Source organism: Antedon mediterranea, chromosome 4, assembly GCF_964355755.1.
Source record: "Antedon mediterranea chromosome 4, ecAntMedi1.1, whole genome shotgun sequence".
Taxonomy (NCBI): Eukaryota; Metazoa; Echinodermata; class Crinoidea; order Comatulida; family Antedonidae; genus Antedon; species Antedon mediterranea.
The window spans coordinates 18,132,140-18,149,689 of NC_092673.1; the positions used below are offsets into that span (position 1 = coordinate 18,132,140).

Sequence of the window (17,550 nt, forward strand, 5' to 3'; positions counted from 1 at the left end):
GTTGTTAGTAATATTAGTTTTTGTGAGAATATTTTGTCTTTATTTTACGCTGACATTCTGTATTGATAAGAAAATACTGAAAGTACAGTACATTTTCTCACATCAGATCAGACCATATTTTTTAGTATGTGGCTTCCTTGAATTGAAACTTCAAAACTATTGCAGAGAAATTCATTTTTAATGCTAATTTATTTTAAACAAGGCCAACAGCCATTAAGTCGCGTGCTACAATGCATAGTGATACCGGACCGACATACAGACCGATAGACCGACAGACAGACCGACAGACAGACCGACAGACAGACAGACCGACCGACATAGTGAACTATACTGACCGAAATTACTGAACATGTTTAAAAATGTTGAAATGTTTAAAAACATTTATATTTTTTTAATTTACATGTGCGTAGCCTGTCACTTTCGACGTGCTCGTATAACGTAATTTCGAGTTGAAAAGTAAGTCAAGAAAACAGAAATCGAGCAAAAAGAGTGCGTAATAACATTTAACACGCAGTGCGCGCGCAAAAATATGCGCACTCATGGCAATTTTGTAAACGCTTAAAATTGCCTGAAATGTACTCTTATTTCATCGAAAATAAATTTTGAAAATTTTAAGCGCGCGTACGCATGCGTTACATGCGCTACGCACGTAATTGTATTGCCATATGATGATTTATGCCCTGAAATTTATTAGTACCAAATTTTATTTAATTGTGATTCATGGTTGTGAAGATATGATTACAAACGTGATTTTGTTAAATCGTGCGTAGACCGCGTAATTTTTTATTGCGCACCGTGAAAACATAACCACATTGATTCCTGGCCATAAGGAATATACTGTGAAAAATTGACCTAGCTAGATTAAACTGATATCAAGATAAGGTCAGAAAGGGATAAAACGCATAGTGATACCGGACCGACAGACAGACAGACCGACAGACAGACCGACCGACCGACATAGTGAACTATAGAGTCGCTTCCACGCGACTAAAAACAGACAAAATAGCTTCTTGTATTATTAATGTCACCAAGTTGATTTAATGACAGATGATACCACACACACTGACATGAAATTATTTTACAATATTAAAAAAAAATCTTATCCTCTTCACAGATGAGCAAGTTGATACAGCGACTACTACACAAGCCAGTGAACAAGGTATGATCCATTGATGATACAGTCAAGTGTATAAAGACTAATTTTAATCTACATTTTGTTGAACCAAAATTGAACCGTTCACACCTGTTAAAAAACCAAGCATTATCTATATATTAAAGCATTATTATTGTTATTAAACTAACTGTTTTTTTTTAACTCTTTCACTGCATATACAGTACTCGGTATTACCGGGTACGAGAAAAATTATTATTTATTTGTATTTGCCTATAATATATAACACCCTCTATTGTTTTTTGATAAACTTGAAGATATTTGCAATTCATTAAAACTAATTTTTTAGCACAACATGCGCCCTCTATAGTTGTTAATATTATCTTGAAATATCACATATTATTATTATTATAAACTTGTAATTAAAATTATTTTGACCTTGGAAAGTTATATGATTAGCTATAATGGCACAAAAATATCATCCACTTACCAATTTTACCCACCCCATAGGGCAATATCATGTTCATTCTGCAAAAAGAATTCTGAATTAGTCGTTAGTGTTTCTGTAACAGCGATTTTTTAGAAAAATTTCATTTTTTTTTCATGATTTTGACCAAAAATGTTATGCCAAATTTTTTGTAAAACGATGAAAATAACTAGATTTGAACTTGTCACTTTGACGAGTTCGGGTTATCCGCTCAAACGTAACATGTACCACATACATTATATGAACGCCGACAATTATTATGCCATCCTATGACATGAATGAAAATATGTTTGGTAAGAAAGAAAGGTCATTGCGTATCATTTTTAATATTAATTGGAAATATATGTTTCCATTTATAGCCCTAAATTCGCTGGGTTGCATATAATATTCAATGGATTGAGTCACACTAATCGACCAAGCGCCATATTGGTTGTGTACATGTGAAACTGGTATACTGTAGGTCTAATGTTTGTTACGTCCTTTATTTTGGTGAAATAAGACCAACAAGGGAAAATAAGTGAGAAGGATCAGGGATGGCCTACTAAAATTGCTCTTTGTCCGGATACGGAATTTCAGCTTCTTTGATGTAAAAACGATAAACTAAACAGCATTGATGCACGTAGATTTAAAATTTAAAAAGAAAAGATTAGAATGTTAGGTACGGTCATTTTATATTGACTATTAATGGCAAATATAATATTTTCAGCGTTAATAATGATTACTTTTCATATACCTAAGCACCACCTCGGTTAGGGTTAGATTTGTTGTTATTTCTCATTCAGACAGAGAACACATTATTCTGTTCATCATGGCCTGAAGCATGATGATCTTAATTGATTATACTGTATATTGATGGTCCATGGTATATCTGATCCACTGAATCCAATTGAATAAATAGAGGCCCTATATGGTTATTGGCTCAACACTACAGAAAAGATTAGCTTCTAATAAATTAAGTGTTGTCCAAATTTTAAATTGATGTGCTTAGTAATCGTATTTTAAATAATGTTTTAAGATTATGAATTGTGATTTTGACATGTAAGTTAAATTTTATTATCATTATTTTTTTTTGTCGCGTTAAACTAATAATGGGTTGTTCAGGAAGTTACTTTTATAATTTACCTCCGCCAAGGAGGTATATGTAATCGGTAGCGTGTGTTTGTTTTTTTGTTAGCAGGATTACTCAAAAATTAATTACAAAATCTTTACCAAAATCGATATACAGATAGATATGTGGTCAAGGACCATTCCATTAAATGTTGGGACCATTTGTGACCATGGTCCCAATTCTGGACCACTTTTTAGTATACTTTTTTAGACCTGTTAGTGTTAAAGATAGGACAGAATTTTTCAAAAGCCGGCGACCAGTCTTAAAGTAACAAGTAAACTGAAATTGCATTTTCTCAAGAACTACTTGTCCAAAAAACTTTATTTTTGTATAAAAGGCAAGAGTTATATTTTGTGATTTGTAATTTTAAAACATAATTTGATTTAATGTGCACGTTTTTTGTTGCGAGTAGTTTAAAAAACCTATTTCTTTTCAAATTCACTCGTTTGATTTTCGCGTTGCTGTTCTATTGTTAGTCAACTGAAGCTATTGTTAATTGAAAGGCTTGTTACATAACCATTACACCAAACTTGCATACACATGCTTGTAGTGAAATTAGCCTAAATCACAAACAGCATTAAGACACACACAAATATATAAATATTATTTTTTTTGCTGGAGAAATCTTATGTATGAGAATTTTACAGTAGGCGGAGGTATGCACTCTCGGAGTGGCTTTCTAGTTTTCATTGTATTAAACATTTATATTGATATGTTCTGTGTTTAAAACACTATTGTTTGTTAGGCAGGATAGTCAGATGCTCACATCACTATGACACTTGTGAATAGATAGCTAGCTTGTCTTGACAAGTTAGTGAAACAGTGTGCCGTGGTGATGTGAGATTCCGTTTTTGGTCTTTTTTCTGTTGTCTTGGTCAATTTATTCGGTTTTCTTAGGCTATTTCGTGGTTTTTTTACATCAACATTTTTATTTTCAGACTTGTGCTAAACAGCGCATAGAGACTATTTGTATTTTGCGCTATATAAATTTAAAACCATTAAAAGTAAATAATTGTTCAAAAACATTTGTCATTTTTAATTGTAATGTATTTCTATATTATTACAATATGCATGTAATTGGAATTAGCCATTGGTTCATTATACAAGAGAGACATAAATTCAATGGACCAAATAAAAAGGTTCAGACTACTGTAGACTGGAAATAGAATGTTGGTGATCATTAATTATCCCAAATTACTCCACTAATAATACTTTAGCTAATGCAAATGATTATCAACAGCCATCTCGTCATTTATCGTTTACAGATTCCTTATTGTGCTCCATACGTGCTCAAACGGTTTATGATGAGGAAAACATCAATTATTTCCGAATTTGTTGTTTGCTTTTTGAGGAAGGTACAAAGGCAATGAGATGGTTTTTCCTCACCCATGCATCTGATGGTGGCCTACAACCGGAACAAGTACATGAATTTTTTAAGAAAAAAAAACCTGAACTGAAAAAGCTAAACAAAACACAAAAGAATTTGTTATTTCCATCAGAAGGAAAAGCTGATATAGAGGATTTTGATATGACTTTATTAAACATTTTGATATGTAATCTTTGCGTATGTAATGATGATGAATCAAAAACTGTTAATGACCTCAGAATCTTCAGAAATGATCAGGCCCACAAGAAAGACTATCGCATTAGTCAGCATGATTTCGACCGTGAATGGAGTCGTTTATCAGGTATCCTGGAAAAATTTGGAGTCAAGCAAAATGTAATTGATAGGTATGCTATTGCTACCGATAGTGACATACTGCAGTTTCTGGAAGATCGAAAAGATCTTAAAGAGCTGAAAGAAAGTTTTAAAGACATGGAAAAGAAACTGGACCAGCACTGTGAAAGTACTTCATTTGATTTGAAAGAACTACTACAGAAACAAGAAGAAACAAGCCAGAAACTAACTGATTTAAACCTAGTGATGATGGGAAAGGAAGAAAGGAAGGAACATACACTTCCCAGTGGTTAGTATTATTCTGTCGTAGTTGGGCGTAATATTGTGGAAATTCAATTATTTTAAATATTTATTGAATAATTATGTTTAATAATCATAATTATTTCTATTTAAATCATGGATTTACAGTGTGTAAATTTAAGGCATTTTATGAACAAATTAGTTGATCCGCAGTTTTATAAGTACAAATCTAAAAGGTATGGAGGGCTCATTTGAGAAAACAAATTTGAAAATCCGTCAACATGGTCCTTGCGGCTTTAAAATTACCACCTGAACTGTACCCTTCCAATCCTCCCCCTCTTTAATTGTGTCAATTAAAATGTTTCTGGTCCTGGTGCTTTCCTTCGTTTCATGTTTTTGACTGCATGCTGCACCTCCCAATATGTGATGTATGCAGTTTCTTCCGAGTCTATGGATAATTGAAGGTCTACTGACGGCTGCTTTGATAGAGTTCTTCATAAAATTCTTCAATCCTCCTCAAAATTATATCTTGATCTGTGATTTCTGTCTATTTTTTTTTTATCAAGTAATAATGTTATTTTCTGCTTTCCACTTTAAGTTTAAGTTTCTGCTTTGTTTTCTTTAAACTTCTATTGTTTGTTATTGTTTTTTGAATTTTAAGAATGTTGTATTTTCTGATGTCTTGTCGGAGTTTCTTTCGTATTGTCTTGCATGTTTCTGTATATTCAACATTTTGGAATCCAATTCCATCTCTCTTCATATTCCTCCTTTTCTCCATTAGCCATCTGGTGCTATCTGAGAATTTGGACTCTTGCATTTTCTTTTCTTTCCCTGCTGTTTTTGTAAAGCTCTCATGTACTATGTCGATGATTTTGTCATTGCATTCGTCAAGGTCGGAGGCATCTTCTACTTCCAGTCTTTGAAAGTGGTTTTGTAGTTAGTTGAAATTCATGCTTTCTGGCTTCCAAATTGATCATTCCGGGCTTTCTGTATTTTGCTATTTTCATTCTTTCTAGTCTTGTATCTACCTTCACTTTGCACCTAAGCATACGGTGGTCACTGCTAGTGTTTAATTTGTTGAATATGGTAACATCTTGAATTATCTTTGGCTTATTAGTCAAGATAAGGTCAATTTCATTTTTGGTGTTACCGTCTGGGCTTCTCCAAGTCCATCTTCTGGATATTTTCTTCTTGAAGAAGGTGTTCATAATTTTTAGTTTGTTTCTGGAAGCCAAATCGATAAGCATTTCTCCTCTGTCATTTCTGTGACCTGATCCAAAGTTTCCAATCACCTCTTCCTCCCCATCTTGCTTGATTCCTACTTTAGCATTGAAATCCCCTATTACTGGGTTAAAGACAAGATTATTCCCTATTACTAGGTTAAAGACATGATACAGACAAGCATATAAATACTAATTTACATTTTGTTGAACCAAAATTGAACCGTTCACCCCTGTTAAAGAACCAAGCATTATTATTATTTTTATTATTAAACTATCTGTTTTTTTTTAGCTTAACTCTTTCACTGCATATACAGTACTCGGTATTACCGGGTACGAGAAAAATTATTATTTATTTGTATTTGCCTATAATATATAACACCCTCTATAAACTTGAAGATATTTGCAATTCATTAAAACTAATTTTTTAGCACAACATGCGCTCTCTATTTCATTTTTCTACGATTTTGACCAAAAATGTTATGCCTAATTTTTTATAAAACGATAAAAATAATTCTAATTTGTTTGATATTTTTATTCGTTACACATATCTTCATCAATATCCAGTGGGAAAACCATATTCTATAAAAATTATAGAAAAAATAGTTTTTATCATGAATTGATAAAAAAACAGGAAATCCAAAATATATGTAATGATGTCATTAACATGCAAATTAGCTTCTTTTTTTTTTACTTCCAACCATAGACCAACCTTTTAAAATAATTACAAAATTATGTCATTTAGTATTTTTTTGCAAATTTCTTAAAACAATTTCAATGAAATAAATGTTTGTGTATTTTAAAGGCCAGGTACGGGCACAACATTTCTATTGATCATACATTCCAATAATCATCTATCTATAGTTTCCTCTATGTTTCATAATTTTTGGATTTTATTTGTGTTACACGAGCTTGTTGAAAATAAGCACTTTCTTATCAGTGGGGGGATAGTTCAAATTACACAGTAAAATCTGTATTCTTTTGTACACAAATTGTGTAAATAGAGAGGCATTTTAAAAAGCTATGAAAACTAAACGGTGTGGTAAAAAATGTTATCAGATGACTAAATATAGGTAATATAACTTGAATTTTAGATTTCTGGTATTTTTATTCAACTTCAGATTTTTGTTTTCATGCTATAGCAAAAATTATCCACCGTATATCCACCATCTTTTTTCACCTTCTAGGGAGTCACCAGACATGTTATTGCATTAGGTTAAACTACTGAAAAAAAATTCTTCCTGGTTTTTATGGCAGAATATTGCCAAATTTTGTATTTGACCATATAAAGGAAAATTCATGTTTTTTCGTCTTGATTCTTGTTACAAATATTTGATTTATGTACAATTAACCATCTGCCACAATTTAAATTCCCATCTTATTAAAATAATACTAATGACAATGGCAGTAAAATAAGAAATAATATTGATTATACATACTTGGATAAAATCATGCATAATTGTATTATTTCACAAGATTCCAAAAAAAACTACTTTTTCACAGATGTGCAAGATGGTTCAGTGACCTCTGCATTACCACAGTCTGACATCCAAGGCAGTCAACAAGGTAGGATCCACTGGTTAATTCCAGAGGTTAATCATCTAAGTGGTTACATTTTAAAATAAAACTTAATAGACATATTATAATAATAACTGTAGCACATTTTGAGTTATTCAAACTGTATACATTTTAGCTGAAAATGTATAGTTATGTTACTCTCTGCCACCATGTAACGGTGTCGTGTCGAGGGCCAAGACAATAACGATGGCACAAAATTATTCAATGTACAAAATACACTATTTATTCAATCAAAAGTAAGATATATATAAAACAATGTGACAATGTAGTGATTCTGACTGATGTTATAGTCTCAAGAATCAATACCCAAACTAACTAACTTAACTACAAAACATATATTTATATTAAGGGGACAAAAGTATGACTAATTAAATGGTACCACATCCTGATTGACTTTCCTTGGAATACCCTCCTCAGGAATGTAGTGTTCCAAGTTAAGTAGGCATCGGGGAGAGTAAGGGGTGAATAGCCTGTGTGACTAATAGGGTTTGGTCCCACCATGTTACAATGTATAACTCATAAAAAATCAACAGCTTTGTCATTTAAATGTGTAATGTATAAATAACTGTCTTTTCTGTATTTTTTTTAAACAGAATTAGTAACAAAACAATTAGATTCAGATTCACCAGCTACTGTTAATGAGGAATTTCAAACCCAAAAAAAGAAATTGATGATTGAGGAACAGGAAAGAAAACTTGAAGCAGAGAGTGGTGAGTTAAGGATCATAAATGAATTTACTTTTTATTTTATTTCATCACCACACAAGTCAAGTCAGTTACAAAGTTGAACAATAGAAAATGATGAATAGACATTTATTTAAACATATAAAACTCATTCAAAATATCCTATGTCTTAAGCTGGCCTTTAATATACTGTACTGTTCATACACATTATAGTTGTCGTTATAACAGAAGTGACGAAGGAATATCCATCAGATTCACCAGGTACTGTTAATGAGGAATCTCATACACAATTGGAACAGGAAATTAAACCTAAACCAGAAACTGGTGAGTTAAGTCTCATAGAATAATTTGTATATTATTATATGGTTAATTTGGCCAGTTGTTGTTGCACGCCCTTGTACACTCACTCCCGTATTCTTAAAGCAAACTTTGGTCGTAGTTCGAAGTTCGACTTGAAAAATTCCTAGTTCGAGCTATTACTTCAAATTCGATTCATAAAAGAAGTAGTCAAAGTTTCGGTATTTCGGTAGAATCTTTGAATCGTTTCTAACGACCTGGATCATGGAGGATATTGTTAATGATATCGATAATAAACAGTACGGAAGTCGCAAGAACTCGTCTACCACGCATTACCTTGTTGACCTTATTAACACTATCTTATCTGACATTGATTCAGGTGGAAAGTTTGTGAATCTATGTGCCATAGATTTCACCAAGGCTTTTGATCGTGTGGATCACACGATTCTGATTAGTAAATTAATAAATATTGGGGTTCGTCCGTCTATAATTCCAGTTATTAGTAGCTTCTTAACCAATCGAAATATTAACACCAAAATTTGTCAATGTGTTTCGTCCACCGTAGGCATCACGTGTGGTGTCCCCCAAGGGACTAAGTTGGGTCCCATCCTTTATTTAGTGCTTGTCAATGATGTCATCCAAGATACTACTAAGAGGTGGAAATATGTGAATGACTTAACCATCGGGGAAGTTGTTAATTATAGATGGGGAAATGATCAAAAAATGCAAACTATCCTTAACAATGTTGACACTTGGTGTTCTAGCAACAGCATGCTCCTCAAACCTAGTAAATGTCATATTATGAGAGTGTCCTTTTTGCAGGGCCACACACCGCAACCAATTTTAACACTTAATGACCATGTCATCGAAGTGGTTGAGTTTTTAAAATTACTAGGGGTTGTAATACAATGTGATCTTAAATGGGACATTCAAGTTAATGAATGTGTTTCTAAAGCATCTAAACGACTTTTTACCCTTTCCATTCTTAGGAAAGCTTTGGCCCCAGCTAACGACCTGTTAACTGTTTTTACTACGTACATACGTCCAGTTTTGGAATATGCGTGTCCCTTGTGGCATAGCTCATTAACCAATATCCAATGTACTAGAATTGAAAGGGTACAAAAGAGAGCTCTAAGATGTATTTACGGTGCTAATTACATCAGTTATGAAAATGCTTTATCCATGTCTGGATTATGTTCCCTTAAAACCAGAAGAGATAACTTGATGATGAAATTTGGGAAGGAGATACTACTCTCTAAACTCTATCGTGATATGCTTCCCCCTTATCATAACCGCGGTCGCAATTTGAGAAATTTTAATTTGTTGTGTCCAACGCTCTACCATCCCTAACATTATTGATAGAATGAATGAAGCTTCTAAAACTAAAACTTTGTAGGTTTATAACATTAATAATAATTACCGCATGTTTTGGTTTATCTGGGTCTTTTGGCATTTTAAATTTTAAATATTTTTAACGGCTTTTTAATGATCTTATTTTCTGTGTACTTGTATATATTATATTGTTGTTAGAGTCTTTTAAATTTTTTACTTTGTACGTTGTTTGCAGAATTTTTCAGCCGTTGACTGCCTTCTGTTTGTACTATTTATGTGTTTTTTATGAATAAATACCTATATATATCTTATGTCTTAAGCTGGCCTTTAATATACTGTTCAACATATACTAACAATAACTGTCTTTTCTGGATGTTTTTATTGAACAGAAGTGACAAAGCAATTTCCATCGGATTCATCAGATACTCTTAGTGATGAATTTCAAACACAAGTAGTGGAACAGGAAACTAAACCTGAACCAGAGAGTGGTGAGTGTCATAAAATATTAGTTGTGTTATTATGGTTAAAATAACTTTAAATGTAGAATGGATTTTAGCTACATTTTTTTTTTATTTCAACATTTATAAAAAAAAGAATGTCTTTAAACAGATTTAGAAAAAAATACTAAATTCATACATTTAAACGATTGATAAGGTAAATGACTTATTTAACTAATCTTTAAAACAACATGTCTTTTATTATTAGTCAAGAATAAAAGCTGATACACTGAACAATATCTGCATAAATACTGTCATGATATTTATATATAAGTTGCTGTGACACTTACAGGCCACCGTACTTTGATCACACAAACAAAACATATTCATTATGGTCGGCAATGTATTATCAACAAACTTAAAAATAAGAGATAGTTCTCTATCCAATGTAAATAGAACAGTTTATATTTCATCAAAGAACATATTGTTATTGTTAATCTTATTTTGATATGCTTGCTCTATAAATTCAACAACAGATTAATTATGATTGATCAAAGTTCTCTGTGAAGCTGTCAACATCTTTGAAAATAGGCTTCTGGGCTCAACTTACTAAGTATTTGCTGCCCCATATATCTGGGAAAATTGGCCGTTGGTAGAGACAAAATTTGAAATTTACTTTGTTATTTATAAAGTCGCAAATTAGCATGCAACATACAAATACATTGCAAAATAATAACAAATTGATATTAATTACGGTAATAATCAAATTAGGGTGTGTTACATTGTATAGGTCTATGGTACAGGGCTCAGGTGGCAGGCCTTTACTTTACTTGCCAACTAATGTTTATTTTTTTCTTATATAAATTTTCTGGTTTTTTATTGTAATAACCTAATGCTATTTTTTGTAATATATTAATAAACCATAAATCAATAAAAAAAAATGAGGTTCTGCACAGTAAATGAAGATGATAATGGATGAAAATGTATTAGAAATTTATGTTATTGTGGTTGATTGTGTTGAGTAATGAATAATCAAATGCTGTTGCTTGTGATATTTAATTCTTAATACTAATACTCATTTCAGATCTGCAGTCGCCAGAAAATGACAGGTAAGTAGTACTGTATAATGAGTGTATCACAGTATCTATACTGTTTATTTATACTCTCCAATACCATAGAGATAGACCAACACCCTGCTAGTTAATTGTTTGCCCTGAGATGATAGTCTGGAAGGGATATTATTACTATCACTTGTGTGTCTATCAGTTCAGTTGTATACTAATAACATAACCTGTTAATACAACCATAAAGTTCAACCATAGAAATAGTGTTGAAACAATTATACACAAAATCAAGAATAACAAACATCAAAAGAACTTTTAAACCCAACAACCAAGTTATAATAATAATGAAACAATCCTGGTTTTATATAGAATTACATTCTGCATAAGCTTAACGGAGGATGACGGACCTTTTGTCCTACCAATATTTTTAATTTCAGTAAGATATATGCCACACTTCCGTTTTGGCCGACAGACTCCCATATTTATACTTGTCTCCTTATGCTCCTGGTTTTATATTCTCCCGTATTACAAAGATAACTGAACTTTGATGTATATGTGTTGCTTTCTGCAATAAAATATAAAAAAAAAAAGCTAAAAAAACATACAAATTTATGATATTTAAGTCATAATTTATTGATCACCTTATTGAAGGGGATTCTTTTCACATAGTCATTATGGTACCAATTGCTCCTTGCATTTCCTGATTTTGATAATAATACTGTAAAAAAGGGAGTGGGGATGGGTTGCTAGAACCATAAAACCCTCCTGCTTACGAGTCTGTTATCCTTATTATAGGGAGTGGGGAGGGTTTGCTAAAACTATAAAACCCTCCTGCTTACGAGTCTGTTATCTTTATTATAGGTTTACTAATGTGTACATATACATTTTTATTTCTAGCCTGAAAGAAAGCATACAGACATTTGTCAAAGGTAATTTCCTTAGTCTTATGTTGAAACCGAATAAAATCAAATCAAGTCATGAGTCTTAAAAAATTGAAATGAGGCAAATCAAAGAAATGTATTTTTTTCACTTTTATAGCTATAAACAAAATAATTAAGTTCCAACAAATATAAAAGTTGTAATTGTAGATTTTGATTTTCAAATTTAATAAACGCAAAAAAAATAATAATAAAACTGTAAAATCTTGAAAGCTCACACAAAAATTAAAGGTGTTTAAATCAATTATTTTTTTTCCCTTTTTCTTTCAGAGAACTGTGGCTTGATAATTTGTTGTATTGTAGCTGTAGTATTGGCATATAAGCATTGGAAATAGTATTGGTTACTGTTGGTTCATTTATTTGGGCTCAATGTTTTGAGAAAAATTTATCAAGAGGATATATTGTGATGCATCATTATTGAAAAAATGTCTATTTTTTCAATGATGGAATTCTATCTTAGTACCACATATAGTATAGCCTGTTTCACTGCACACCAGGCCATATGAATACCTGAAGAAATCTGAGTTATGTTGTAAACCACTTTGATAGATTATTACATACCACATCTGAGTTATGTTGTAAACCACTTTGATACAGATAGATTATTACATACCACAATAAACCATACTTTTTAATATGCCATCTTTAAAAATTAAACAAGTGAGATCTTCTTAGTAGAATACTCTCAGCTTTAATATATCAACATCATTAAAGAAAACAGGTTAACGGTATTTCTTATCAAATTTTGTTTAAAACCTTTTCAGTACAATTCCTATCAATTTGATACCTCATAACCCCTGAAGGCCAGTATCTCTCTATACTCACCAACCTCCACCCCTCTTCAATCAAATCCTTCCCAGTATAAATTTCAATTCAACAACTTCATAGTGAGAGACCAAGCCGGCGATATATAGCTATGATGAGCCTATGGTTTAAGTACTTTGTAAACTGTGTAAATGAATAGGTGTAATATTGGCTAATGATTAAAATATCTAATTTTGAATTACCTCTGCCCAGCCTTCTTTATCCTCTCCCCATCCCAGCCACAATCAACAAACCTTAACGCCTCCCTAGGACAGTTAAAATGTAGTAACTGTTCCCAGTACAATTCCAATCATGTTGTACCTTATTAACGCCAGTATCTCCGCCCTTCCCCTCCCAACACAACCCGTAATGGGGTGATGTGTTTCCAGTACAATTATGATGAGCCATCATTCCCAAAGTTTTCGAATGTAGTTTAAAACATTCCCAGGATAGGCCTACACTCCAAACTCCCAACCGCTTCCCAAGGATAATTACAATACTTTAAAAAGTTTCTACTACAATTCATTGCGGTAATTTTGATACCCATATGTATGGTTACGAGCATAAACAAACATCAAAATTGCGGAAAAGTGAGGCATTTTCACCATATTTTGGCCCCTAACTTGGATCCAAAATGGCAGATAATGTTCAAATATAGTTTAAAACATTCCCAGTACAATTGAGGTCATTTTGTCGAACAAACATTATAAGTGGAGAAAAGTGAGGGATTTTGACCCCATTTTGGCTTCTAACTTGGATTCAAGATGGCGATTCAAGATGTTCAAAAATAGTTTAGATCCTTCCCAGTACAATTGCAGTTATTTTGATACCCCGCTATGTATGAAAAAATATTTGTATAATGAAACAGACAAACAAACATACAAACTCTCACTTATAATATAGATTTGTAGTTAATTTTAAATCATTATAAATAAATACTTATGTAATTACCATTAATTGTATATTGTAATAATATATTTGTAAAGAATTTTAATACATCTTAAATTATAAATATAAATATTGTTATACTGTATAAATTAATATTTATCTGTGTAAATTATTATTTTTTACATTGTTATGTTGAGGACCCCTTCTGAAACAACTATCAAGCTTAAAGAGGGTGGGGGTGTGAGAGTACAGTTATCAATTCTAACAATAATTGATAAAATGCTTTTTAATTTTTGAATTCAATTTAGCAATTATTTCATTCTGCCGTTGCGATAAATACACCCGTCCATACAGTGATGAAATATCGGTATCATTAAGCAGTAGGACAATCCCGCCGAAAACGAGGCAGTTGAAATCTATGGATCATATAAGATTCAGTTTAATGTAGGTTTGTGTTTGCTGATACAGACCAATTGCTCAATTTCAAAATTTAATGGAAAGTAGATGGACAAACAGACAGACATACATACTATTTTGTTATGTTTACAGTTTAGATACCTCAAGTTGTACACAATTAGCACACATATTTAAATTTTGTTTTCTTCAAGTATTGAAACACTGTACTGTATTTAGTTAAATTCCTCTACAATCTTATTGTGTTTTCATTAGTGTATTATATTGCAGCTATGTTGATAAGAATGTGTTAAATGAAAACATTTGGTCAAATATGTATTTGATATGTTTTGGTTGATAAGAATAGTACTGATAATGTTGAAATTGTTTGTGTTGTCAACAATGATAATAACAGTGTAATTTTAATCAAATCATGTAATAATTAGACACATGACAATCTAAGTGTATTGTGACCAAGACAATCATATTTTCTACTCAACAACACAATTTATTGTGGATAATTTAACCCACAAGCTGTAGTTGTTTAAAGGTACAATTGATAATGATAACTATTAATGATACAAATTTATCGATCTGTGTGAACTGTAATCTTAAAATGTCTGTTTAATTCATATTTTGCAATGTCAATGTTTTCATTCTTAATGCTGCATTTTGGGTAAAGTTTGACCTACTGTAATTAATATAATACATATCATAGTTCAATTCACAATAACATATTTGTCTTTCTTTTCTAAATACAGTAAATGAACAGAGTTTGAATAGTAAAAATAAAGAGGCAAAATACCCTGGAACTGGAAGTACTTTGGAAAGTCTTCCAATTTTATTTTAATTGAGAGAACCAGTTAATGATATAGTTTGTTAAAGATGTATTGTCCCCCAAAAACATGACAAATAAATGTTAATACAATCAGATTTTGAATAGGAAATTTACAGTTTTAATAAAGTTATTCACTTCTGTAGAAAAAAAATCATTACAAATAATTATTTCACTTATAAAAAGACAAAAGAAATGGTTAATTTCAACCAAAAACCATTGTCTTCCAGACAATTTAGGTATATTTTGCTTTAAATTAAATTTTTTTTGGGGGAATTTTTTTTTTTTTTGGTTTGTTTTTAGTCAAAGTGAATAGATATAAAATATGTGATATTAAAATGGCATACTCAAAAAAAAAATGTAAACAATAATTTTTTTAGGGGGACAATATATCTTTAATTAATGCTTTTTATATGCAGAATTACAAAAACAAAACGGGACAAACACATACGCAAATGAGACCAGGTAAACGGAAGTAAATAATTAAATCCTTGCAGCCTCTAATCCTTCCCCTTACCATACTAGACATAGACACAACTTTGTTGAATCTCACTGTGCTACTAAACACCACTTCTCTAGCCCTGTTCCATACTTGATCCAGTTATTAAACAAACAATGCTTAAATCTAAATTAATGTTTGATGAATGATTTTTTATAGTGTTCAATTTGTTTGTACAGTACTAAATTATATTGTTTATGAATGAATTTTAGAATGTCTATTTGGTAAATGAAATGTTCTATATTTTGATGCTTTTTCACTTTTAATTCAATTTTGTAAATTAAACTCAATTCAGTATTTATGCTGTTATGTTTTAATGTTATTCATATTTGTTAATAAATACTAATGAATGAAAAAACATATTTGTTTGTTTGTAAGGATAGTGTTTTTTTTTTAAAGGGGGAGATTTTATATCAAATTGTACGTGCTTAGCTATAATTCATTGTGTATTATAGGAATAATATTATTCATTTCACCATGGAGAAATAAGTTTCTCCATGATTTCACCAACCCAGAGATTGCAGCAGTGATAAAATTTGTAGGCAAATTGTGATTGCGCCCTCTATAAAAAATTAAGTTTATCACCCACCACATGTTTTATACAGAAGAATGTCAAAAACATGGAGTACTTATTCTTTACTCCATGGTCAAAAACAAGAAGTAAGTTTTGTTTCATTATCTTTATACTGTATTGTTTTAATAGCAGGGCTTTTTTTGGATCTTATATTCGTATTATAGTCTATAGGCCCTACCTAGCAAGCTAACTAGGCCAGGTCTAAGTAAGGCCTCTAGGCTAGGCCTAGCCAGCCAGGCCTACTACTAGCTAGGGCCTACTAGGCTAGGCCTACTAGCCGGCCTAGTCTAGGCTTCCTTAGCCATCTACGTACTATACTACTACTAGGCTTAACTTAGGGACGCTAGTTCCGTTTCGCACCTGTCTTTTATTTCAATTCCAAATGTGTTAAGGAACTTTATACTGAATACCACACCTTAGAATTTGGCCTCATAAGTACTTTTACGATGGAGAATCACAGAAAAAGTAACAAATAAATCCTTTAAATTGATGAATTTACAGACGTGTTTCTTGCACACAGTTTGTGAATTTCGCATTCTCAATGTTCAATATTGATGTTTCTATGAAGCGCCAAAAGAGCAACTATAATAATAGAGGGCTAAAAAGGCAGTGGGATGCGTATACGTACCGTAAAACCTCGAAAAGAAGCCCATGGGCTTAAACCTCGAAAAGAAGCCCATCTCGAAAAGAAGCCCCCCTCTACAGTTTGCAAAAGTACTCTCGAAAAGAAGCCCATCTCGAAATGAGGCCCCCTGGGCTTCTTTTTGAGATAGACTACTACAAGCGATAGGCGAATTCTTATTTAACAAAGTGGGTTGGCAATGCCTGGTCCATGATCATGAACACAAATCCATCGCTGCAAATTCGGTTGTTCATAAAGTGTGGGATAAATGTAGCCCTTGATGGTTCTGAAAACAAAACAAAGAAGTAAACGTCGAAGGGTTGGTTGGATATGAGATGCCATCATCGACAGACGACACTCTTAAATATTATTCCATTGTGATGACGACGATGATAACGAAATGATTGACGGTGAATCATAGGACTGTTTTTTGGCTTTTTATATTGTTTTTTAATTGGTATATTAAACATAATTTCATGGTTGAAAAAATGTCTCAAAAGTCATATTGTAGTAGAAATTCACAAAATTTACAGCATTCATTTCGAAAAGAAACCTCCCTCTACAGTTTGCAAAATCACTCTTGAAAAGAAGCCCATCTCGAATAGAAGCCCATCTCAAAAAGAAGCCCACCCAAGAGCACTAAAAAAAGAAGAAGCCCATGGGCTTCTTTTCAAGGTTTTACGGTATTTAATGCATCTAGGCCTATTGGTGAAAATTACGTTCAATTTCAATATATTTCGTCAATGTTAATACAACTAAAAT

At 31.9% G+C, this 17,550-nt stretch overlaps 1 protein-coding gene across 1 annotated transcript in view; it reads left to right on the forward strand.

Annotated features, from left to right (window-relative positions):
- The window catches only part of LOC140047637 (uncharacterized), a 37,262-nt gene extending 22,740 nt beyond the window's left edge, over nt 1-14,522 (forward strand). The window contains exons 17-25 of the mRNA XM_072092673.1: nt 1,115-1,159; nt 3,972-4,673; nt 7,348-7,410; nt 8,016-8,132; nt 8,319-8,429; nt 10,124-10,222; nt 11,256-11,280; nt 12,133-12,164; nt 12,444-14,522. Coding sequence (XP_071948774.1) covers nt 1,115-1,159; nt 3,972-4,673; nt 7,348-7,410; nt 8,016-8,132; nt 8,319-8,429; nt 10,124-10,222; nt 11,256-11,280; nt 12,133-12,164; nt 12,444-12,508 — 1,259 coding nt within the window. The 3' untranslated portion in view covers nt 12,509-14,522. The remainder of the gene's footprint in view (nt 1-1,114; nt 1,160-3,971; nt 4,674-7,347; nt 7,411-8,015; nt 8,133-8,318; nt 8,430-10,123; nt 10,223-11,255; nt 11,281-12,132; nt 12,165-12,443) is intronic.
- The last annotated feature ends 3,028 nt before the right edge of the window (nt 14,523-17,550 follow it).